The 26,052-nt window shown below is 40.0% G+C and overlaps 1 protein-coding gene across 11 annotated transcripts in view; it reads left to right on the top strand.

Moving 5' to 3' along the window:
- RAPGEF2 (Rap guanine nucleotide exchange factor 2) overlaps positions 1-26,052 on the top strand; it is a 226,943-nt gene continuing 200,891 nt past the window's right edge. For all 11 annotated transcript variants that reach the window (XM_045576278.1, XM_036424416.2, XM_036424411.2 and 8 more), the window contains exon 1: positions 1-212. In XM_045576278.1, coding sequence (XP_045432234.1) covers positions 144-212 — 69 coding nt within the window. In that variant the 5' untranslated portion in view covers positions 1-143. The remainder of the gene's footprint in view (positions 213-26,052) is intronic.

Here is a 26,052-nt window from a genome sequence, read left to right as displayed (position 1 = left end):
CGCCCCCTGCGGGCCCCGCCGCGCGGTCTGGCTGATTGGCCGCGGGCGGAGCGCGCAGGGCGGAGGCAGCAGCGGCCGCGCTGGGCGGGGAGGAGGCCGCCGACACGGGTGCGGAGCGGCCCCGGCCCGGCCCGCGGGGAGAGATGGCTTCCTACGTGGATAACAGCTTCCGCCAGGCGGTGATGAAGAACCCCGCGGAGAGGACCTCCCAGGTGAGACCCGGCGGGACTTGGGCGCGTTGGTGCCTCTTAGGCTGCGCGCGCGCCCCCCCCCCCCCCCCATTCCTCACATCTCCCCCCTTCCCGACACGGTTCGCCCCGCTCATCCCGCTCCTCCTGATCGGACCTCCAACTTCCAGTTACATCCCAGCTCCGAGTCTCTCCCCCTGGCCAGCCTGGGTTTGTTTTTCCGCCTCCTGGATCTTCTCCTTTTCTTGCCCTCCCCATTCCTGACTCCCCCCCTGCGTTTGCCCGGCGGAGGGAATTGTCCAGTTAGCTCCCCCTCTCCCCAGCCGCACACCCGGCCCCGTGGGTCTTGGGGGCCTTGGAGAGAGGAGGTGTCACCTCCCCTGGGTTGGCCACTCTGGCCGCGGGCCCCTTCCTTCTCGTGCATGTGGCCCCGTCGGCCTGCAGAGTTTGGAGGTGTTGGAAGAGGTTTTGCAGGAAACTTGTGTGCTTCTGCGAAAGGCTTATCAGTGTTGGCCTTCTTGTAACGAAAACCATTAAGGTGTTTGTGTGTTTATGATTTTGCTCTTGTGAAAAAGGGATGCAGCTTTCCAATGGAAGGGGGTGGTGGTGGTGGGAAGTTGGTGCTTTTAGTTTAAAATGCAGACATCCGTGCAGGGCAGGCATTCCACACGCACCCCCGGGAAGGGCACCTTGCGGATTCCTTTGGCGTTGCACAACCTTGTCAAAATTAGATAAGTTTGTTCACCTTTGTGCACTCGTTTACCTTCAGGCCTGTTTTCCTCTTCCTGGAACTGGAGGAATTGCCGTTGGCATCGGACTTGGCCGTTTCAAGTTGGACTAGCGAGGGGAAATTTTATAAAATTGTGGTGGTTTGATTTTTTTTTTTTTTGCTCTTAGTTGCTGACTAGAGAATGACGCATATTCCTAAGCGTTAGGATGGTGACTACAGGATATCTCGTTGCCAACCCTCTTAAGACAAATAAGCCCTTCTGATCCTTGGGACCATCAGACGTGTAGGATCTAATTGTTGAAAGAGTCGCTGCGCTTGTTCAGTGTTGCATGCCATCTGTTCAAGTCCAAACGCTCTTCTCTGACGTTGATTACTGTTACTTAATGTCGGGGAGGACGGAGTAAAACAGAATCTTCTTCCATTGGCTGCCTTTGGACAAGGCCCAGCGATGGCACCTGGTACTGTTTTTTATTTTTATTTTTTATTTTTCTTGATGGAGCCATCACATCTGGGGGGATCCTAGATGGATGGCACGAATTTACCAAATGTGTCGTGTACCTTCCTTATCCACAATTAGCTTTAACATTGAAACCGTATCAGTTTTCTGAAAATGCGCGTTCCCAGTTAGTGTGGTGGAAGAGCACATTTTCATGAAAGAATTCCATGCCACGGACATTAGAACCTGGCCAGCCGGGTCAGAAAATGATGTCAGAGGCCTTTGGTGGAAGTTAGAGATGGGGAAGTGGTGTTGCCTTTTGCCGATTAATTAGAATAGCAATGATTGGAAACCTACTTGGGGGGGAGGAGGGTGTAATTCACCAAACAAGACTGTAGGAGACAAAACCTTCCCTGTGACAGACAGCACGTGGATTGTGCCAAGTCAATGAGCTGTTAAACTTTCCTGTTGCTGAGCCAGTTGTGTAGAATAAAAACGGACCCGGCACAGAACTTGGCCTGCGTCAGAAGTGGGCCAGTGACTGTGACACCACAGGATGAAAGCTTCATTGACATTCGGAAAGCCGCACATTGCCCCCACCCAACCTGCATGGCCAAAAGTAAACAGAGGGGCCGAAACCGGTTTGGCTCAGTGGCTAGAGCATTGGAACCTCGGACTGAAAGGCCCCAGGTTTGATTCCGGTCAAGGGCATGTAGCTTAGTTGTGGGCATATCCCCAGTGGGGGGTGTGCAAGAGGCAGATGCATATCCCCAGTGGGGGGTGTGCAAGAGGCAGATGATCGGTGATTCTTTCTCATCGATGTTTCTAACTCTATCCCTCTCCCTTCCTCTCTGTGAAAAATCAATAAAAAATATTTTTAAAAAAAAGTAAACAAAGGAAAAGCTACCAAACGTTTTGTACATTCTTAAAAAAAATTATTTATTTATTTATTTATTTATTTATTTAATTACTTCAAAGAGAAAGGAAGAGGGAGAGAGAGATAGAAACATCCCCTATTAACGTTGATGTTCATTAGCTTATTACTAATGCAAACCCTCACCCTTATCTATGTTGTTTTAAAGAGAAAGTAGGTTTGAATGTTTTCCAACTTCACCTGGTTTGACATTTGAAATGGATTCAGGTAAAAAAAAAAAGAAAGTTTTAGTTGTACGTAGGTGCTTTTTATATGGAGTGCCTTGGTAATGCCAGGGCTGGGAGTTTTTCTGTACTGTCTTTTTCATGGATGCTTGAGAGCTACAATGTTGTGATGTAAGAAAAGCACACATTAAAAGGCTTGATATCACGAACAGAAGGATATGAACTGGGACAGTTTTGCTGTCATGCTTCCTTCTGTTTCTCAGGATAGACTCGGTAAAGGCAAAAAAGGAAGGGGCTTCAAAAGAAAAGAATACAGAAAGATATAGAAACAATTTTTGTTAAATTTGGTTTCTTCCTTTAAAAAAAAAAAAAACCAACAAAAAACTCCCAGCAACCCAATTTCTCTCCAAAACTTGTTGAAGACATACATAGTTTTGTATTTAGGTTACTCAGTTGCCTAAAAGTCATGGTGATGCTGCTAGTGTCACCTAAGTCGTTAGCTACCGAGTTTCCCCGAAAATAAGACATCCTCCGAAAATAAGACCTAGCGCATGGAAAGATAAGACATCCCCTGAAAATAAGACCTAGCGCAACTTTAGGAGAAAAAATTAATATAAGACACTGTCTTATTTTCGGGGAAACAGGGTAGAAGAGAATCTGCGTCGTGAGAATCCCAGTGGAAACACGGGACTTTGACAGTCGGGGAGCTTCTCAGGCCCACCTGGAAAATAGGAACACACTTTATTTAGGCACGTCATTAGGGACAAGGAATGGTAAGGAGAAATGGAAAAATTGCCACCTGACTCACCTGATCTTCTGAGAGGAGGAAAAAAGTCAACTTTTTAATCCAAGTGGGTCCCATATTGTGTGTCTGGAAATCTCACTAAGTTCCAGTCAATGGGGCGCTGTGTTCTGCGTAACAAACCTGTTTGTACATGATGAACACCCTAAGCGTTCTACTGATGCTTTTCAGTGCACCTCTGTTGAAAAACAGGGCTCTTAAGTCATTGCTTTATTAAACTATTTGGGTTTATGTCTTTAATCACTTAGATGGGAAGCGTGATCACCAAAGCAATTTAGTGAGGTAAAAGACGTAAATAAATTACCAACAGCTTTATCCCTCAAGGCTTCAAACAATAAAATGATTTTTCTAGACCATTTTATTAAGTTGTTGAGTTCAGATCCCTTGAAATTGCTTCTGTAGAGTGTTTAAACACGTAATGTTTTCAGTTTTTCAGGTGAAACATTTATTGTGTAATTGTTTCCTCTTACTTTAAAGACCTAGTAATTCATTGTATTTTTAGCTATTGTAGCTGTAAAAGTTACTTTTAAAATTGGTGAGTGTAAAATGGCTTCTCCTAATCCCCTTCTAGTTACTTTAACTTTGTTCTTACCTATTGAAAAACAGTTTTTGTTTTGCCTATTGGCACCTTTTGATTTAATCGCTAACGCGTGAATTTGTGAGCTGAGAGTTTCTAACGGTCCAAGAAGACTTAATTCCTTGCAAAGTCATTCAGTAGATTACAGGTTAAGTTGTAATGAGAGGGCTGAAAAAGACCTTTAGCCCAGAGAACTTTAAATTATGAGAATCTGCACAAAAGAGTTTTTATGGTAAATATTTAACTTTCAAATCTAGTGGGAAAATTGTGTCTGCTATACTCACATTTTCTATTTGAGTTTCTTTCTAATCATTGTTTGTGAGCAGTCTCATATTTTCATTTGACAACTTATACTTTCATTATATTTTTGCTCATTCTGGGGGTCCTCGTAATATATATTTGCTTCTTAAGCAGTTTTGTTCATGAAACACAACTTAACTGATCTGTGAGCAATTTTTGAAAAGCATGTCTCCCAAAATTACGCTTTTTGGTCACAAGTATGTAGTTTACATAACAATGATATTTGAATTTGTAGGTTAAAAAAAACTACATATTTATAACTGAAATACTGATTTCAAATTGTATTGGCATGTGACTGAACAAGTGAGAACTTAAATTTATGGTAAAAAGTTATTGACTTTTTTCCTTCTATATTAGTCTCCTTCAAATAACCTTTTAAGCATTTAGTAATTAACAGTTCCATAATTAGCTTTGCATATCTTGGCTGAGGTTCAACAGGAATCTCTCCAACTGTAGTGCTGTATGGAGAGACTGGATTAACGCAGTCCTTCCCAGACCTCGGGCTTTCACAAAACACTTAAAAGGAAAGAGGGAGCCAGGGAGCCCTGGCCGCATGGCTCAGTTGGTTGGAACATTCCACCAAAAGGTGGCAGGTTCTAGTCCCGGTCAGGGCACATCCCTAGATTTTGGGTTCAGTCCCAGTAGAGGTGTGTGCGGGAGGCAATTGATCTATGTTTCACTTTTCTTTCTTCAATCAGTCACTTAATCAAAATTTAAAAAAGGAAGGACATTAAATAAGAAAAACATAAAACAAAAACAGCTATAATCTCCTATCATTGCCATTTAATAAGAAAGGTAGGACTCACTGTCAACTTCAAAGCTCAGTTTCTTGAAGTCAGATTTTCTTTGCTTCATAAGAAAATGCACTGGTTTTTTTCTTTCTTTCTTTAAAGTTACTGTTGGCTTGAAGAAAAAACTTTATCTGGGTGGATTTTGGGGGTGAGTCACATGATTATAATAAGATCTGCTTTTGGTGATATTTGAAATTCAAGTCAAGTGTGACATAAAGTAATCGTGGCATATGCCTCAAATGCAAATGAACTCTGAAATAAAGAACTTTTAAAACCACAGAAACACAGTGCTTCTTGAGTCATTTGAAAACTTACTTTTTAAGGAATTGTAATTACCTGAAGCAACTTTGGTCTAGACCACGGGTTGGCAAACTCATTAGTCCACAGAGCCAAATATCAACAGTACAACGATTAAAATTTCTTTTGAGAGCCAAATTTTTTAAATTTAAACTTTTAACGCCACTTCTTCAAAATAGACTCGCCCAGGCCGTGGTATTTTGTGGAAGAGCCACACTCAAGGGGCCAAAGAGCCGCATATGGCTCATGAGCCGCAGTTGGCTGACCACAGGTCTAGACTAAAGAGATAGGGAAATGTGGAACTGGTGATAGCTCCTTGATACCTGCATTTTTATGGGCTACTCCTTCTCATCCCATTTTGGTAGCAGTTTTCTCATCTGTAAAATGGGGATAATAGCTTCCCAAGGTTGTTTAGTGAATGACGTCAAAGAAAGTTACATTTACTATTTAGTGCAATGTCTAATGATGGTCCTTTCATATTGCAGCACATTTTGATGCAATATCTATTATTTTCCAAGCCTTGGGAACTCAAAAGATGAAATGAGACTTATGTCCATCAAGTAACTCACCAATCTGTTGTATCCTGTAAGTAGGATGTGATTCATTAGTGCTGTAGCAGCGGTCCTCTGCCAACACGGGAGAAGCTGTGGTCTTCCTATGTGAGGTAGGTGCACTGAGTTTGGGGTGAGTATGAACTCACCTACTAGTGGACTAGGAGACAGGAAGAAGAGTCCAGACTGACACACTGTCATAAAAGTAGCACACATGATTGTAAGAAAATATATGCAGATCTTTGTGCTTGGAGCCAAGGGAGTGAGTGGGTAGCGGAGGGAGGTGACTCCACTGGAGCATAGAAGCTTGTGGTTTGGAGGCGAGTGAGAAGAGCCCAGGAGATGTCTGTCTGTTCTTCAGGCTTGTGATGGTTGGGCGCCTGAGTTACACAGTAGAGACGGACCAGAAATATGCAGTAGACTCTGCTGGACAGGCTGGCGGAACGTGTGCACATGTATGTCAGCTGCTCATTGCACCCAACTACGCTCACATTATGCCAGTACATTTCAGTCATGGCAAATGACAGTGAGGGACATTTCCTAGTTTGTTGGGGGAAAACCCCAGGTTGTTGAATATAATTTTCGTGTGTGTGTGTGTGTGTGTGTGTGTGTGTGTGTGTATTTAACTTACACTATTTTTTTCCTTAAACTATGTGTTCAGTTTGGAATCTTATATGAAATGTCTGATTTATCATATCATTGCTACTTTTTCTTAATCTGTAAGGATAACGTGCCTCCAAAGCATTCTACCTGGGAAGAGTCCAGGAGTGTCTGAATTTAAGCAGGGAAAAAGTGAATCTAACCTAATAAAAGGGTAATATGCTAATTCGACCTGATGTCTTCTGGATATCCTTCTGGACGTCCTTCAGGACAAAACCATGGTGGCAGGGGCTGAGGCAGAGGTGGTTAGGGACAATGAGGCCAGCAGGGAGAGCAGGTAAGGGGCACTCAGGTTGGCAGGGGAGAGCAGTTAGGGGCAATCAGGCTGGCAGGGGAAAGCAGTTAGGGGTGATCAGGCAGGCAGGAGGTGAGCAGTTAGGAGCCAGTGGTCACGGATTGTGAGCGGGATCTGGTCTAAACAGACAGTTGGACATCCCCCGAGGGATCCCAGATTGGAGAGGGTGCAGGCTGGGCTGAGGGACCCTTCCCTCCCACTGGCATGAATTTCCTGCACTGTGCCTCTAGTTTATAATGACAATTCGCAATTGACTTGGGATGTAATGATTGTAGTCAGTCTGAGAACAGGTCCTTATTCTTCCCTTACACTGTCCTTTATTTAGATAGATTAATGTTAAATTAGAAAGGAAAAGCAGTTTGAGTACATATAATTGTAGCTTTGTTAGAGCTTTTGAATACATACGGTTAAAATGTCTGCCTTTGTTAGGGGGATGATAATCTGATTGCCACATTATTTTGGTTTAGGATTTTTAACTTTTCGGGAAAAATAAAAAAACACCTTTATTCTCACGTGCTAATTAGCCACTTCTTACTGAACCTTTGAAGCATGTGTTTCCTGCTGAATTCAGGTACTTCCTTTTCTTCTTCATTCAGTGAATCGATTTATCTTCAGTGTGGCTGTGGTGGGTGGGGTAGTTTTGGTGGAGCAGAAAGTTTAGCTTTTGCATTTTAAATTCTCTTGGCTCTATCATTTCTGTGTTTTCACATTCATTAATCATAAGATGTCTGATGGATGTCAGTGACTTGAAGGAGAAGCTTGGTTTTGCCATGGGAACTAAAACCCGCCCTCTTGCTGTAATTTCTCATTGCTTGTGCAAGGTGGAAATCATAGATTGTGGAGGTTTAGAATTTCTCAGAAATTTAATCTGAGCAAAATGAATTGAAATACAATAACATCTGGCCCTTGGCACCTTTCTGGTCTTTATTCTAGCTGGTAGTATTTGTTCCTACCTAACATAAAAGCTGAGAAAGGAAAAGACCCTAAAGAGGAATTAGCCATTAGATGTTTTTCTGCTGAGGCCTGATTTTCACTTTCCTAGAAGCTAAACTAGCAATCGGTGGATCTAGGGGTTAGGGCACTGTGCTGTTTATCTGACTTCTGAGTATTGACTGCAGAGTTAAAACTCACTACCCCCTTTAAAAAAATAAACTTTTGGGGTTGAGATAATTGTATATTCACATGCAATGTTAAGAAAGAATGCAGATATTACTAATATCTTGCAAAACTATATATAGTACAATGTCACAATGAGGATATTGACATTGATAGTCAAGATACACAACAGCTGGGACTGGTTTGGCTCAGTGGATAGAGCGTCGGCCTGCGGACTGAAAGGTCCCAGGTTCAATTCCGGGCAAGGGCATGTACCTTGGTTGCAGGCACATCCCCGGTGGGGGGTGTGCAAGGGGAAGCTAATCGATGATTCTCTCTCATCGATGTTTCTAATTCTTTATCCCTCTCTCTTCCTCTCTGTGAAAAATCAATTTTATAAATATATATATATATATATGTGTGTGTGTGTGTGTGTGTGTGTGTGTGTGTGTGTGTATAAAGATACACAACAATTCCATCACCACAAGAATGTCTCTTGCCCTTTTATAGCCACAGTTACTCCCCACCCTGCCTCTGGCAAAGGTTAATGTGTTCTTCACTGCTATAATTTGATCATTTCAAGAATGTTATGTAAATGGAATCCTACAGTATTTGACCTTTAAGGATTGGCTTTTTTTCACTCAGCATAAGTAAGTCTCATTACCTTTTGTCTAAAATGAATTCCTGCTTTTGTCACTGAGTGGTTTGGGTTAATGTTCTTGAAATACCAATAATATGTGGGGATTGTGGGTTAGGGAGTGTTTGTGAAGATGAGATGGATTTAAATAGTGACAATGGTGAGAAAATTCTGTAATAATGTATATAAAATAAAGACCAAAGTTCATGAAATCTTGGCTAAGCAAGAAGTACAATAACAGTACAGTATGTTTGGGATATTTCAATATGTACATTTTTTTTCCATAATGGAAGTGATAAGAATAATCTTAGCCATCAGTGATTCCTCATTCAGAGAAATTACTTGACCTTCCCCTACTGAAGTGACATTTTTTTTACAAGTCAGAAGGAAATCTAATAGATGCATGTACAAATGCGTTCCAGTGGCCAAATTGAGGACAATTTGAGCAACAAGGTAAATAATGGATTATAACCTCTAGGGAAAAAAATATTTCTTGAGCTCATAGTAATATAAGTAAATAAGGGGATAAATAAATAACTGGGGGAGAAGTTCCTTGTTATAGTAGAATTCCAAGAAAAAGTGCAGGAGGCCTGGCTGGTGTGGCTCAGTTGGTTGGAGCATTGTCCTGTGCACCAAAGGGTCTAGGTTCCAAGTTCTAGAAAGGGCACATGCGTAGGTTTCAGGTTCTTTCGATCCCCAGTTGGGGAGTGTGCAGGAGGCAACCAATCCATGTTTCTCTCCCTCTCCCTTCCTTTCTTTCTCATCAATTTTTAAAAGTGTGGAAGGAATGATGGAAATAGAAAATTATCAGTAGGCAAGCATCATAGCATAATTGGTACAAGCCAGAGGCTTTGATGGATGCCAAAATTAGTGGGTGAAAGTATGATGAAAAACATGCTGTCAAATACCAGAAATACTTGCATAATCTCAAAAGTATTTTGCCACAAGATGAATTAATTATAAAAGGAAGTAAATACTTTCATAGTGAAGAAAACTGGCAGACACCAAATTAACCAGGTGATCGTGGTTACCTCACCAATAAGAAGACATAACAACATCATGATTCACTGAGAAGGGCTCATCTGTGGTCAGATTCTTCCTAAAAAAAAACACCTCTGATCTAAGTGTTGGAAAACATTACATGAACTCAAATTTAAGGACATTATATAAAGTATCTGTCCAGTATCAAAAGTGTCCAGGTTATGAAAGGATATACTAAAGAACTGTTACAGGTTGGAAGAGACTAAGGAAACATGATAACCAAATGCGATGTGGGATGCTGGAGAACAGAAATAAGTTATTAGGACAAGTGGTGAAATTGTCCTAATAACACACACACACACACACACCAATAAATAGAAAAGAGGGCTGAAACAATAACTATTTATTCATCTTTATTCCTCCTGAATTTTGTAGAAATTCACAAGATACAGTATATTTTACTAGTTTTGAATATTTCATGACTTCAAATTTAAGTAAACTAGAAGATCTGGTGTAAGAAAAAAATGTGTAGGAAATAATGTACCTCATGTACGTTAAACAAAGTGGAAAATAAATTGTGATAGCAGTTTAAGGAAGTCAATCCAGGTGAAATTAAGGTTGTAGGATCCCACCACACACCCCTTTTCCTTTATTGTGAATTTAAAAAAAAATTATTTAAATTGTTTTTTGGTTTTTGTCTTGTTTTTTGGTAGGTATGAGAATGGAAGTGGGGGGGAGGGAGTGCCAAAGGTATTTAAAAAGTCTAGTCAGAGACAGCTATAGCTATAGATGATACAACACTAGTCTAAATGGAGTGTGTTCAGTGCTTTCACTTAGACTTTTAAGGTCTTTTTCTGTTAGGATTCAAAAAGGGGGAAAAAAGCAATTTCTTTTAAAATTAGCTCAAGGTAGAAATATTACCACAAACCTGCCCCCCCACCCCCCCCCCTTCCCATGTAAATACTTTAGCATTTCAATCCTGGAGCACCTGCCCCGTCCCTCAGCCCCCCTCCAGTTAGCCAGCCACCCACCTTCTCTGGTGGTAAACATGGGGAATGCATGCTGTTTTTTGTGGCCTGTGTACTGCTTTGGTATAACTGAAATTGGTGCTGGAAGATGGATTAAAGCATGTGGGACCTAATGTTTGAGGTGACTACAAATAAACCATAAACCAGGGGGTAGTTACTGTTTTCAATTATAACGATGTAAAGCCATTTCTTTTCTTTAAGAGAATTTGTCCTCCTCCTGTTGGATGCTTTCAGTAATGAATTGTGTTTGAGGAAACAAGTGAAAAAGAAAAGACCTGGCCAGGCTTTGAAGCAACTACAATCTTACAAAATAAAGAAATGTGAAAATGGTTAGGTGTAGACTAAACCTATTTAACATTTGTCTAGTTCTGTATATAAGGAACTATTTGAATCCTTCAAGGCAATGAGTTTCTACTTTCTTCCCGTGCATAAGCCTTACATTATGTATAGTCTTGCAAACTCCGTTTTCTTTTAAGAGCTCGAATTCATTAGAAAAAGCTTGGTCAAATTGTTAGAAGTATTTGGCCAGGTTACATTTTTTAGCCATTAAGAAACTGCTTGATCAAACATACACTTCAAAACAGCATTTTAAAAAATTGAAATGTAGTGGCATAAAATGTGAAAAATTTGCCTGCATTTCAGTTATTTTTTCTTTTTTTAAAAAACATATTTTATTGATTTTTCACAGAGAGGAAGGGAGAGAGATAGAGAGCTAGAAACGTCCATGAGAGAGAAACATCAACCAGCTGCCTCTTACACCCCCCCCACCGGGGATGTGCCTGCAACCAATGTACATGCCCTTGACCGGAATTGAACCTGGGACCTTTCAGTCCGCAGACCGACGCTCTACCACTGAGCCAAACCGGGTTCGGCAGCATTTCAGTTTTGTTTCCCATCTTTATTCATGTAAAAAAAAAAATCCTCATCAAGGATATGTTTATTGATTTTAGAGAAAGAGGGAGAGTAAGAGGGAGGTAAAGAAAAGGAGGGAAGAGAGAAAACCATTGATCAGTTGCCTCCTGACTGGGAATCGAACCCACAATTGAGGTATGTGGGTTCAAACCCAGGACCTTTTGGTTTATGAGGCTACACTCCAGCCAGCTGAGCCACAGTGGGGCAGGGCTGATCCCCCAATTTTATAGAGCTGGAAGAAATTGAGGAGCAAGCTCTATGGGCAAATGTTATCTGCATGCCTGCTCTGCTCCTTGGATTTGAGCTACCACAAACTTTTTTTTAGACACAATGTATGCAGTTCTTTGTTCCCAAATGAGAACCTCCAAACCCTAATCATCATCTGAGACTCAAGCTGGAATGGTGGGAATTCCTGTCTTGATCCCCAGCCTCTGGTATGGTTTAAGTCCACATCACACACAGAAGCTCTGGGGGAGGCAACGTGGTAAAATTACGTTACATGTCCTTGTTCCCACTTCATATATCCTGGGATGGCTGTTTTCCTTTATAGTTACACATTTATATTTTTAATGGTATCCACAGAATAGTTCTTCTGAGTTTATTTAGTGTATTTCCTTCATGTAACCTAGTGTTTATGACCCTGGACTTTGGTGTCAAACAAACTGCTTTTTGGTCCTGAGCAGGTAACTTGGATTCCATGGACTGTTATAATTTCAAAAAACACTGGGCTCAGCTATTGATTTGTCACAGACTTACTTTGTCAACTAAGCGTGTTAAAGTGAATGTAAACTTGCTTTTCATTATTCTCACTTCATGACACTTTAATATCATAAAAAATAGGGTCATGATCTCAACACATTTAGTTATGTTTTGCCATATTCTGTTTTTGTCAAGGATTGATGAAAATTTTATCATGGGTGGGTATGGTAATATTACCTACCAACATTCTATAGTTTGAAGATTACATGTATTCATGTACTTAAAGTTCTTTAACAGTCTCTGGTATGGAATGTTTAATAAATATTTGTTATTATTACTGTCATCTTTTATTTAGCATAAATATGTATACCATTAATAATAATTAATATATTATTAATATTGTTATTACTATGACTACTATTAATAGTTGCTATTTATTTGCTCTCTGCTGTTATTTGTTCCCTTAGATAATTTTTCATCATTAGTGTATCCTATGACTAATTCACCGAAGTGATATATAACACAATTCAAATCAATAGGCTTGATTCGCCGGGACCGGTTTGGCTCAGTGGATAGAGCGTCCGCCTGCGGACTGAAGGGTCCCGGGTTCGATTCCGGTCAAGGGCATGTACCTTGGTTGCGGGCACATCCCCTGTGGGGGGTGTGCAAGAGGTGGCTGGTCGATGTTTCTCTCTCATCGACGTTTCTAACTCTCTGTCCCTCTCAATTCCTCTCTGTGTAAAATCAATAAAATATATTAAAAAAAAAATAGGCTTGATTCATAGCATACATTGTATTAGGATCGCATTAGTCTGCAGGTTAGCCAAAACTGCATACATAACAGGCTTAACTAAGGACTTATTTTTCTCAAATAAGAAGGCATTAATTGAAACAAAAACAAAAAATAGCTAAAAAATAAAAATAAAAACCTCATAGACACAGACAACATTATGGTGATTACGAGAGGGGAAGCCCTCTTAGGTTAGGTACTTGTTACTGGTCAGAACTGTATCACATGGATACTTCTAGTTACCAAGGAGGCTGGAAATTTGAGTACTTTGCTTGTAAGCCTGTATTTTACAGAAGGGCAAGGAAGAAAGAGATTAAGGTTAATGAGTGATATGCCCTGATAGTAGTTGTCCAACTTACTTTGCATAGAAAATAGATGATTGTAATAAGTGTATGCAGTGATTCTCAGGAGACCTCTTTGAAAGTCTTACTGGGTTGTAGAGCTACTTACTGTAGCTAAATTATGGAGTCATATAGATAATTTCAACTTCTTGGTTCATTTATTAAGTATATGGTTATTTTCTGAACGGCAGTTTCTTACTCGAAAATAGAAATAAAAATACCAGTGGGTGAGCATTATTATAAGTGTAAATGAAACACTGAATCTAATTTTTAAGTAAAATTATTTTTAAATGGTAACTCTTGATTAAAATATTGATTTAAAATATAGCGTAGGCTTACATTTTCTAAATTCATTTGGTTTTGATTTATTCTGTGTTTAAAATTCTAGAAATTTTATTTCATTTTTAAAATGTGTTCCATTTGTGTGTTCTCATATTTCTGCTTGTAGTAATTCTTTGTCATTTTTCTAGGACTTTCAAATTTCAATTTGTCATCACTCCCCAAAGATGAATCATCACTTTTTTATAAATAAATATACATTTGTATATAAAGTATTTATAAAAGATAACTTTAAATAGCTTTCTGTAATTTATTGAATTTATATTTATATCATAAACTCTTTCTTATATCTTTAAGAAAAATATTTTCATATTGAATGTTATACAAGATTAGCTCTAATACTAAAACTGTAAGTATATACTGTGTTCTGCCTTGGAGCAGTTGTGTTTAGTTTTGGCTTTTATTGGAAAAAGTTGAGGGTATTTGTCATTTAAAAAATTTCTTTGTTTTCGTAAGTTGTTTGTGGGGGTGTATTTAATACATGCCTGAGTTTGTTGTTTAAGTTATGATTCTAAGTTAGGACAGTCCTTAGCACAGAGTAGGAGCTAAAAATGTTCTTTAATGACTTGATGTTTCTTTCCTGAGAGCCTGAGATACTGGGGAAAAGTAATTATATTATTTCATATTAATAGCAAATTGAATAAAAGCTGAAAAGAAGTTTCAGCAGCACATAAGTCCTTCTTTATAGAAACATAACTTTGTGGAACAAACATTTTTAGTATCAGGCAGTTGTCTCCCTATAAATTTAATCACTTGGGTGCTTATATTTTGAGCTGTCATGTATATGGTATTTCACTGGTATTTAAGAGTATATAAAAATCTTCCTCTGGGCTCCTATAACATTTTTATTCTATTTTACAGATTTTTATTACTTTGAGATTTTGACTATCTTCAAGGACAGTAATTTAAATTAAACTAAAATTTAAAATTAAATTCAATGCTAGAATCTAGAACTAACTTGCTGATGAACTTTTACTATGTAGAGGTCCTAGCATTGACCCATTTTAATAGATATGACCACTTGTTTCTTAAAAATATATTTTCATTTATTTCAGAGAGGAGAGAGGGAAACACTAATGATGAGAGATTATCATTGATCGGCTGCATGCCCCACACAGGGGATCAAGCCAGCAACCTGGTTATGTGCCCTGACTGGGAATTGAACTGTGACCTCCTGGTTCATAGGTTGACGTGAAGCCACTGAGCCATGCTGGCTGGACTTGACCACTTACTTGTTTTTTAATTGTATAATGACTAACACGCAAATACAGTAACTTTTTAAGGCTGTTGTCAGAAATAGTTTACATATGCTCCATTGAAATATTATTTAATCATTATATATAAAACTTTAGAAAAAAGTAAGCTGTAATAAAACATATTCAAGCTTTTTTTTAAAAATAGATTTTTTAGCAAGAGACATCGTAAGTACATATATAAAGTAACTCGGCAATGTGTAGCAGGATACAAAATTAACACCCAGAAATCTATGGCTTTTTTATACACCAATAATGAATTCACAGAAAGAGAAACGAAAAAAACAATCCCATTTACCATTGCACCAAAAATTAAGATACCTAGGAATAAACTTAACTAAACAGGTAAAAGACCTGTTCTAGGAAAACTACAGGAAATTGAAAAAAAAGATAGAGGAAGACATAAACAAATGGAATAACATACCATGTTCATGGATTGGTAGAACCAACATCATTAAAATGTACATTGTCTTCTATTTTTCACCTGTTTTATTTTTTAATTTTGATTTCTCACTGCTCTTCTTTACTGAAGAAGAGACTGTGTGATTTCTGGAGTCTCCCAAGGCCCCTAATCCATAGAATGCTTACCTCGCCTTTTCATGATGCCTGTAGGATGCTGAGGAAGGCAGATATGGCAACGTTGGTTCTTGTTATTGAATGGACCTTGGAGGTCAGCTGGCCAGTGGATTTCACATTGTTTCATGGACCTGTAACTGGCCCCAGAAGCTTCCCAGGGCCCTTTAGGGGGGCCTGGACAGCGAGTCTGGCCTGCACACTTTTATCTTTATTAGCAAAAGGAGACTCACCACTAAAACATGGTGAAAATCCCTGAATTAGTTTGGACTCCTGAGTAGAGGAAGTAAGTACCAAAAGTAGTTAATTTCTTCACGTCACAGAGACATAGCCAGCAAACTTGAAAATTTAATCCCCTGCCTACGCAGAGGTGAGCATGCTTGGCCCACAGCCTGTCGTTTGTGTATATGATTTTATTGGAGCACAGCCAGCCTTAGGCCTTATGTATTGTTGGTGGCTGTTTTCACATGACAGACTCTGAATTGAGTTGACAGAGACAGCCTGGCCTGAAAAGCCCAAAACAGTTGCTGTCTAGTTCTTTTCCCAGAAAAAGCTTGTTCTTTCCTTAGACTTGAGTCTCTGTAGAAATGCAAGTACCTCTGTATACTTGGCATACAAGGTGGGTGTGGGGCAATTATTCGGTGCTATTATCAGTTACACAACAGAAGAGTGGAGAGTGACCCAACTTTGCTATGAAAGCATATTTCATAATTTTGAGGGACCGAGTCTGTTAATAGTATAACATTGTCATGAGTAAAAAATGCGTATTATGAACAGTATTCCTTAAATTTGTGTTGTGTATTCTCAGATAAGTATTAGGTAAATGCAGTGTTACTTAGAGTTATTTATAATGCAGTTCTGAACAGATTTGGTTAGTTTACTTTCTTGAATGGTTTGTAGGTGTATGATCTAAATCTTGAAGTTGGATTCAGAGATAAAACTGTTAACTTTGTATAAGGTTATTTATCTTCTATCCAAATAGAAACTTGCATGAGTTTATCTTTTTCTCTTTTTAGTTTGCTATGGGGTTGTCTTCAGAAGCTGTTACTTCTTGGCAACCACTAAGATAACTTTTCAGGAATTAGTTCATATATTAGAACTTGCGCACCTATAGTCAGTGATTATATCAGTGTGTGCAAAGAAAAGAGACTATTCCAGTGTGATCTTTTTGGGGGTTAGAAGTGAAGTGACCTAAATGAGAGTATTTGCCCTCATCATGGTTTAGGCAAGAGACACCAACTACACTCCAGATTTTCAATAGTGTCTTGCCACTATTAAGTGAAACTTTGTAGAAAAATGCTAATAAAAACCATATCGCAATGTGTATAGTATCAGGACTCCTTATCCACAAATGGAAATTGTCCTCCAAGAATAAGGATAGTCAGTTTTTATACTTTCAGATGTCACCTCAGTTGCTTATAAAAATAGTTAGTTAATGTACTCTCTTGGAAATGATAAAAAATTAATTTAAATATTTAAACACATTTTATGCAGTTCTACTGTGTGTGTGTGTGTGTGTGTGTGTGTGTGTGTGTTTTAAAGGGAGGGAGTACGTGTTAAGCATATTTAACCAGTTTTCAGGAAGACAGTATTTACCTTCAAGTTGATTGAAACAAAATACAAAATAGCATGGAGGAAAGAGGAAAAAGAAACACATAGCATCTCCTATAAATCTGAGAGTCTGATGGAATGTAATCCATAATTTTCACTGAACTGGGTCAAATTTTAGGAAAAACAACATCACTCATATCTTAAAACCTGCTACTGGGGCTCAGTGGTTGAGTGTGGACCCATGCCCTGAGGGGTTGGTGATTCGATTACTGGTCAGGGCACATGCCCGGGTTGCAGGCTCCGTCCCTGGTGGGGGTCGTGCAGGAGTCAGCTGATCATTATTTCTATCTCTGTATCCCTTTCTCTCTCACTAAAATAGTAATAATAATAATAATAATTAAAAAACCATTAAAAAAACCTGGCCTTTTGCATTTTATAGTTTTCTTTTATATAAGTTAAATAGGTTACATTTATTGTAAAATGTCATTTATTCTTTTGCCCAACACTTAAAATAAAGTAAAAAAATGCCTCATCCCTCTCTATTATAGCTTTCAGAAGATTATAAAGATTTTCTCAGAATTTCCTTCTTAATGTATTGGATAAACACTCTCCTGCTGGAAGTGAGAATAGCTACATTAAAAATGTTTACAGGAACATTATCCTTTCTCCTCTGCTTATCTTTCTCCTCTGCTGTTAGGGTAGATCCTAACTTCATTCCCCTTCGTTTTTACTTTTCCCAGTTGATTATAAGGTCAAAAATACAAGCAGAGAAAGTTGTGGACCTATTGATTTAGGAAGGTATTTTAGAGGAAATTACCCAAGGTTTCATTTCTCTTTGTCAAGTAGAACCCATTTTTGTGGGTAGTATATTTGGCAAGAAAAATACTTGTAACCACAGAGAACCATCATTTTGCATCATCTTGCTGGTAAACTGGTCTTGTGTTTGAACTGATTTTTATAAAAAGCTAACCCTAGAGTTTGGGAAAGAAAACATTAGTTCATTTTTCTTTGTAGTCCTCTTTTTCTGTTCTCACTGACATCGCTCTTGGGGCTTTATCACTGTCCCATAAGTGAGGCTTTTCCTTTCTTTCCTTTTTACCCATACTAGTGATTCCTCATTTAATGTTGACTGTTTTCCCTCACACCTATCCTGGCCAGTTTTTAAGTACTAATTTAAATGTTCGTATAAAGCCTTTTCTGGTCAGTTGGGCTAGAGGTTGAATTTTTCTTTATGGAATTTTTTTTTTTTTTTACTGTTTTTAGCTTGTGTATCTCTTGAAATCATTTCTCTTGTGGTAATTATTTCATAACTAGTGGCCGAGTGCACGAAATTTGTGCATAGGGGTTTCCCTCAGCCCAGCCTGCACTCTCTCCAATTGGACATCCCTCTCTCAATCTGGGACTGCTGGCTCCTAACTGCTCACTTTCCTGCCTGTCTGATAATCCCTCACTGCCTCTGCTTGCCTGCCTGATTGACCCTAACCCATCTGCCTGCCTGCCTGATCACCCCTAATTTTCCTCCCCTGCCTGCCTGATCTTGCCCCAGCTGCTCCCTTGCTGGCTTGGTTACCCCTAACTGCCCTCCCCTGCTAGCCTGATCTCACCCCCAACTGCCCTCCCCTGCTGGCCTAATTGCCCCTAATGGCCTCTGCCTCGGCCCCCACCACCATGGCTTTGTCTGGAAGGAAGTTGGATGTCCGGAAGATGGCTGGTCGACCGGGTCTAATTAGCATATTACCCTTTTAGTAGTATAGATAGATGATATAGGATAGGATTGCTTAAATGAGGGGAAAACCTTTTTCATCAGGAGGAAATGCTCTTGACAGACGAAAATACATAATCCCTATATCTGAACTGATAGCCAGTCATATGCACTATACTGCCAAACCGGTCATTAAAAACTTAAACTGCTTTCTTACACCTTATACTAAACAGCTGTTGCCCTTAAAACCCCTCCTGAGATCCCACCTTAGGTTCTGTCTTTGCATTCACCCATATTAGGTTCTGATTGGTTGGTCTCTGTGCCAGTCAACATCAAAAGCTATGCCTCCTATGCAGCCATTGGCTCCTCACAGTTCACCCAGATTTGGTTCTGATTGGTCAGATTCTATGCCAGTCATTGTCTCTGGGCCTATCTCCAGGCCTGATCAGAGAGGAGGGGTTGATCAGCAGGCCCTGCGGAGGGCCGGAGAGAAAGAAGCATGATTGCTGGCCAGGCCTGGAGAGAAAGAGGCAAGGGCTGATCGACAGCTGCCATGGAGGCTCCAGATCAGACCGTGCTTCTCTCTCCAGACCTCTCTCTGGGCCTGATCCTCAGCCCCCTCTTCGGTCAGTGCTGGCTAGCCGTGCCCACGGCAGCAGCAGTCAGTGCTGGGTTGCCATAGACTGCAAGACCAACTTCCGGTTTGTCAAGCCTTTGGTTGTTTTGGTTGATGGACCCTGGGTTTTTATATTTTAGGATTATTTGGTGTACATATCTTAGCTCCTATTTTAAAGTGCAGAAGTCTTGGAAGATGAAACTGCCTTAACATTTATGTTTCCTTGGTGTCTTATAATATGTCAGCATTCTGTAAATATTTTAATGTATAAAATGTTTGTCAGACATTCTGACAGTAATTCAATAAGCCATACTGATGGGATACAACCCAGTCTGATACAATTGTAAAATTTAACTCTTAGGGGAAAATGTTAAATTATTTGGTTGTAACATAATTTAGGCTTGTGTTTATTTTAAGACTGAGCCAAAATTGATTCTTAGAATTGCCTAGTTAGGTGATAATGATTCAAATTTTACTTAGTCACCATGACTTGGGTCAGTCACAGAAGCAAATAGAAAGTAGAGATCTGAATCCTAGGCGTAGCATTATGAATTCCTAATCTCTGGACTTCAGTTTGTTGCCTTGGATTATATTTGGGTATGTATACATTTGCTTCCACTGGATTCTGACTTCTTTGTTTTCTATTGTACATCTACCTTGTAAACTTTTTAAAGTTAGGTTAGCAATATTTTAAATTGAAGGTTCAATTCTTGTGAGATCCAAAAAAGAAGAAAATTGAGACCAAGAAGGCCTTAACTTCTTTTGCATCAGTGTCATGCTAATGATGTCATTTATTTTGGGGTCTTGGGTTCTAATAAGGAAGAGGAGTGGGAGGAGAGGACTGGTGTTATACCCCTTATTGTCTCTGTGTGACTTTGGCTGCTGTCATTGGGCCTTATTTTTCTGGTCTGTGAAATAGGGCACACCATCTGCCTTACCTGCTTTTCAGCGTGGTTGTAAGACTTAGATGAGCATAATGTATGAGAAAGTACATTGTGGATGGAACACTCTAGTGTAAGGTATTACTATCATTGACACATTTAAAGTGTTAGTGCCAATAGAAATTGTGAGTCATTTATAAAGAAAATAGACTAAGATACTTATACTTGGCTAGTAGCATCTATAGAAGTAGGTCTCTTTGTAGTGTGTGTAAGGCTGTAAGGCCATGTTTTCAAATTAGTTCTTTATTTGGTTTTCCAGATTAATACTTTTTTGGATCATTTTAGAAGCATAGGCTTCATGTTGAATCTGGTAAAGACCTTTTCTTTGATAAAGCTTTTTCAGTCTTCAAAGTACCATTGTGTAAAAACTCATCTATACCAATGTGTTTTAAAGAGTTTTGGTCACTGTAAGTAAAAAAGCTGAACCCCCAATTCCTCACATTCAAAAGTGCTCAAAAGTGGCTCCCATATGTATTACTTATATATGTTCTACTTAATGTATTTATCAGAATCCTTATTTTTAGAATAAAAGTTCTATAATTATATGCTATGAATGGGTATAGTTTTCTTTTCTTTTTTGGTTATTGAAACCTGCCATGATTTTGCATTTAAATTTGGCTGCTATGTAAACCTAGACATATACCCAGAAACTTGCATTCAAGTGTTAATAGGAATAAGAATATGCCATAGAAACCTCATGATGTTTTCTTTTTGAAGAATTTGAATTTCATAATAAATGTTCCACATTGAAAGGTGCAACATTAAATGAATCTTTATATTATGCCTCTAATCATCCCTCAGTAAGAGTTACATTGATAATGCAGCCCTTTTGAAAGTGCCATATTAGCTGGTTTAGGTTGCTTACCAGTGTAATAATACATAACACTTTGTGTTTATTGCTCCTTTTGTATTTTTGGAGAACATAACTCAGAAGACATTTATATGCCAGAAAGTCAACGAGGTGTTTTCTCGTATTTTTATTTAAGTTTGTTTTTTTTAATCAACTCAGTGAAGTAGGAGGTGCTGTCTTCAATTTACCAGTGAAGAAACTGAGTGACGGGGAGATTAAGTAATACGCTTAAGGAATTATATCACTCTAATTTATGTCTATGTATTTCCCACTATTCTGAGCTCCTTCTACAATAAGATTGGAATAAATTACCTATATTGTTGTTAATAAGGGCTTTTACAAAATGAAGTTCTGACTTTCTTAGGATTTTTTTCTTTATTCAAAATGTCTCACTCAGTTACTTACACTTTCGAGATGAGCTTCAGTTTTAAAGTCTAATTTTATTGAAGTTTTATTTTTAAAACAATTGGAGTTAGCAGAGTGGGGCTGGAATGTCTACTTTTAAATTAGATCCCGGTGCTTATTAGCAACTAGATTACTTTTAATAAATGTTAGCTATTATTATTTTAACTGTACTTTTTCAATAGCCTGTCTTAATCTTCAGGTTTATCTGAAAATAGTACTTTTATATGATGATTTTAATAGCATCTAATATGTATGGACTGTTGATTTTGTAACTAGACACTGTTTTAAGGATGCAAATATATTATCTGGATATCTTATTATTTGCTATTGGTTTTTGAGTTGTAGTTTTTGTGTTGTTTTTGTAGGTTTAAAAAAATAATCAACTACAGTATTAAAGATTTTTGCCAGTTGAAGAGGAATTTTGTTAGAATATTTTGGATTTTGGAATGGGCAAACTTGATACCTTTCAAACTGTTCTGTATTTGGGAAAGTAACCAGTTTTTCTCAGTAGTAGCACAGCCAGGCATCTGCTGGTTTGTAGGAAACCCAGAATTGTTATATCTCTTATTTCCATTGCTCATGAAACCTCAGCATGGAGTTACTTGAGTGCTTAGCCTTTCTATGTAGGAACACTGCAGAGAACCTTGGTTTTCAGAACTGACTGAAAAAGCCAGGGCACAAGTTTGGGAGGTTACTACCAGGGACCGGATCTGAACGGGTTTTTGTCTTGGCTGGTTGGAGGGCAAAGCATTCCTGGCACTTTCGCTTTTGTAACTGTGGCCATGAGGATGCCTCAGCGTTTTCAGTGAACTTTGCTGTCTGGCCACACTCTTCCGCAAGGGGCTCTTTGGACTAGACTTTGGCCAGACTTCCAAAAACACTTATCCAACTATGCTAAGAGTTAATTCCTGTCTTGTACAGAGCTACTATTTAACTTATCTAGCTACCTCTGACACCATTGTATGATTGTACTTCACAGTCTCAACTGCAGAATGAAATGCAGACAGTTAGATTTTGGAATGTGAGATCTTATGGAGTCTTAAGTGCTTCAGAAATACTAAAATAACCCATCCTGATGCTTTGGTTGTGCTGGGTGTGCATCTGTGTTTAAATGATGTCTTTGAGTTGGTGAGGTTGCAGAGGACTTGTGTCACCTTGTGTCTGTGACAGGAAGTCTCATCTGCTTCTCTTTGGCTCTTACACAGCATCCTATATAATAGAAGGGTAATATGCATCTTGACTGAATAGTGGAATGACCAGTTGCTATGACACACACTGAGCAGGCAGGCAGCGAGTGGCTAGGGGTGGTGAGGCAGGCAGGTAGAGCATTTAGGGGGGATGAGGCAGACAGGCAGGCAAGTGGTTAGGAGCCAGTAGTCCCAGGTTGCGAGAGGGATGTCCGTGCTGTTGGTTTAGGTCTGAACCCTGGGCGATCAGCGCCTAAAGTGGAAGTCGGACATAATTCGAGGGGTCCCAGATTGCAAGAGTGCACAGGCCAGGCTGAGGGATGCTCCTCCTGCACTAATTTTGTGCACTGGGCCTCTATTCCTATATGATAAAAGGCTAATATACAAATAGACCGAATGGCAGAACAACCGAATAACCGGTCTCTATGACGTGTGCTGATCACCAGGGGGTGCACGTGTGGAACATGGAGGGCGTTGGCAATAGATGTTAGATCACGGAACATGGCGGGCATTAGCCGTGGCAGGATGGTGGAGGTCAGTGGGGGTGCCAGACAAAGGGTGGAGGTCAGTGGGGGTGCCAAAGGCGCTGTCATCGGGGCGAGCCTCTGGTGGTTACTGAAAATTCCTTGCTCCTGTGCGCCATGGTACCACCCAGTGCTCGCACCCGCTGCCGGCGCCTGGCCCCAGTCCCCATTGCTCGGCACCCTCAGTGGGTGCAAGTGGCGGCTGCTGGCCCCTGATCGTCCCTGAGAGCTTCTCCACCTCCCCCTGCTCCTGAGGGGCGATTGGGGCAGCAGCTGCAGCTTGCACCTACTGATGGCGCTGGCCCCAATTGCTCTGCACTGTCAGCTGGTGTGAGCGAGGCTGGTGCTGTCAGCACGTGGGAGCAGCAGGAGTGGGAGCAGGGCTGCTGGCAGACGAGACTGGGGGCACAGACGGGACCGGGGGCCGCAGCGAGAGATTGGGCCAAGTCCCTCCCCTGCGCCCACCACAGCCTGTAGCCCACTGTTCCTTTCAAGGTGCATGAATTTGTGCACTGGGCCCCTCGTAGAACACGTTACTTGAGAGAGGGAAGAGCACAGCCCGCTAGGATAGAAAGATGGAGGGCTTTCACAGGTGTAGCATGTGCTTGGCTCTTTCAGTCTGAGTTTTCTCATTTATATCTTTCAAAAAAATTACGCCTTTTAATTCCTAAACATTCTTTGTTCTCTAATTCTTATACTCATCTTTTCCTTCTATTTTTGGGCGTCCTGGGGTCAAAGAAAGGTTAAGTACATAGTCTCCTGTGTGGATTGCTCATTTTTTTTTTTTTAAATACCGTATTTTCCGGTGTATAAGACGAGCCCCTAATTTTACAGTTAAAACATAGGTTTAGGCCTATATTCGCTGTATAAGACTACCCCCCACTTCAAAGAAAAGACTTACTTTGCCGTCAAGATCTGCAGGTAATTTTTGTGCAATTTTGGTCATTTGCCCCCGATTTTCGGTTAACCTTTTTTCGTTTCAAAAGTCGTCTTATACGCTGGAAAATATGGTAGATATCTTTTGTAGAGGGATAGGGTAGTTTTTTAAAAAAAATATATTTTATTGATTTTTTTACAGATAGGAAGGGAGATAGATAGAGAGCTAGAAACGTCGATGAGAGAGAAACATCGACCAGCTGCCTCCTGCACACCCCCTACCGGGGATGTGCCCGCAACCAATGTACATGCCATTGACTGGAATCGAACCTGGGACCTTTCAGACCGACGCTCTTTCCACTGAGCCAAACCGGCTTCGACGGATTGCTCATTTTATTCTGGTAATTGGAAGTTAACTGGCATTGTAAGTGTACGTGATCATGTCTTTTGTCTCTGGACTGTTTCCAGTGTTCCAGAAATGTTCATAATTTCTACTTCAACTATGTATTTTCAAGGTTTGTGTTTTAAATAATATTTACTTAGTTTTTTTTTTTTTGTTGTTTTTTTTTTTTTACATGGTTCACATAAAAAAAAGTATAGAGCAGAGAGTCTTTTTTTTTTTTTTTTTTTTTTTTTAAGTGTTTAAAATATTGATTTACTAATTCTGGGTTGGAAAGGTGGGGGGCTTCTTATACATGGAGCATCTAATACACGAAAAAATACGGTATTTCTCAAATCCCCTTTAAACATGCTTATGCTTCCAAAACATAGAGCAACAGCGAGCGAAGCTATTTGTGGACTCATCAGGGGACGAGGCAGGCCGCACCCCTAGCTGCGTGCATCCCTCTTGTTACTGCCAGGAACTATCTGTCACGTGGTCGGGTTCTTGGGTGGTGAGGTTTGATCCTTATCTTTGGGGAGGGGGCCATGAAGGCCTCAGTCAAAGTCAGAAAACTTTGTCTGTAGCACAGAACTGTGGCGGCCCTGCCCAGTTCCCTCCCCAGCTCCTCAGTCCCAGGCCTGGCATCTTCTTGTGTCTGGCTCTATGGCCACTACTGCAGACTGAGCCTGCGGGACACAGTGGCTCTTTTACTGAGGCCCCGGCCCCTCCTGACAATGGCCAGTGGCACCCACATCACTGCAGCTTCCACTGTCCAGCCCATCTCCGTTCTGAGGGCTGATGGCCTGAGAACATCCTTCACCCCCTCAGCAGCCAAAGCATTGCTTGTTCTGGATTTCGTGCTTTGTGAGTAGAGCAGAGAGTCTTATTTCCTCCTCTGTGCACATCTGCCTAATCCCCAACCCCCTAATGATAGTGGATGATTTTAGTTGCTTGTTTATTCTCCCAAAGCTTAAAAACATCCATATATAGACCCACAAAAAATATATCCCCCCACTTACAAAATTATATCTATATTCCTGCCCCTTGCTTATTAATTTAACATAAGATGTAATTTGGGGACCTTTCTGGAACAGTACATGAAGAGCTCCCTTGTGTGGTGATGGTGTGTGTGTGTGTGTGTGTGTGTGTGTGTGTGTGTGTTAGTGTTATGTGTGTGTAACCATTACAGAGTGCTCACAGTGCTATAGTGAATATCCCTTACATATGTAATCTGGTAAATTTCTGTTAGACCAAAGGGTGCTTGAATCTCTAAATTTAGTAATTATTGTAGCAGCAGTTTGCACTACTACCAGCACTGTCTTAGGAATTAAAAAAAAAAAAAATCAAGTTGCAATTAAGTTGAATGCAACTTTTTCAAAAGTCATATATTTATAGAGAGTAAAATTTTAAGTGTAAAATTCTATGTGCAGTCACAGCTGCCACCCCAGTCAAAACAAAGACATTTTCATCACCTTTCTTGTAGTCTGTCCCCTCTGATGAGCCCTGCCTCAGGCAGCCATTGATGTGATTTCTGTTCTTATAGTTTTGCCTTTTCCAGAATGTCCTTTCACATCGAGTCGTATAGTGTGTATCCTTTTGTGTACCTGTCACTTTCAAACCATGGTATACTTGTCAATACTAAGAA

The sequence above is a fragment of the Pipistrellus kuhlii genome, unplaced genomic scaffold (assembly GCF_014108245.1).
Source record: "Pipistrellus kuhlii isolate mPipKuh1 unplaced genomic scaffold, mPipKuh1.p scaffold_m20_p_8, whole genome shotgun sequence".
Taxonomy (NCBI): Eukaryota; Metazoa; Chordata; class Mammalia; order Chiroptera; family Vespertilionidae; genus Pipistrellus; species Pipistrellus kuhlii.
Note: the sequence above shows the minus strand (reverse complement) of the source record. Positions and strands in the feature narration are given on the sequence as shown.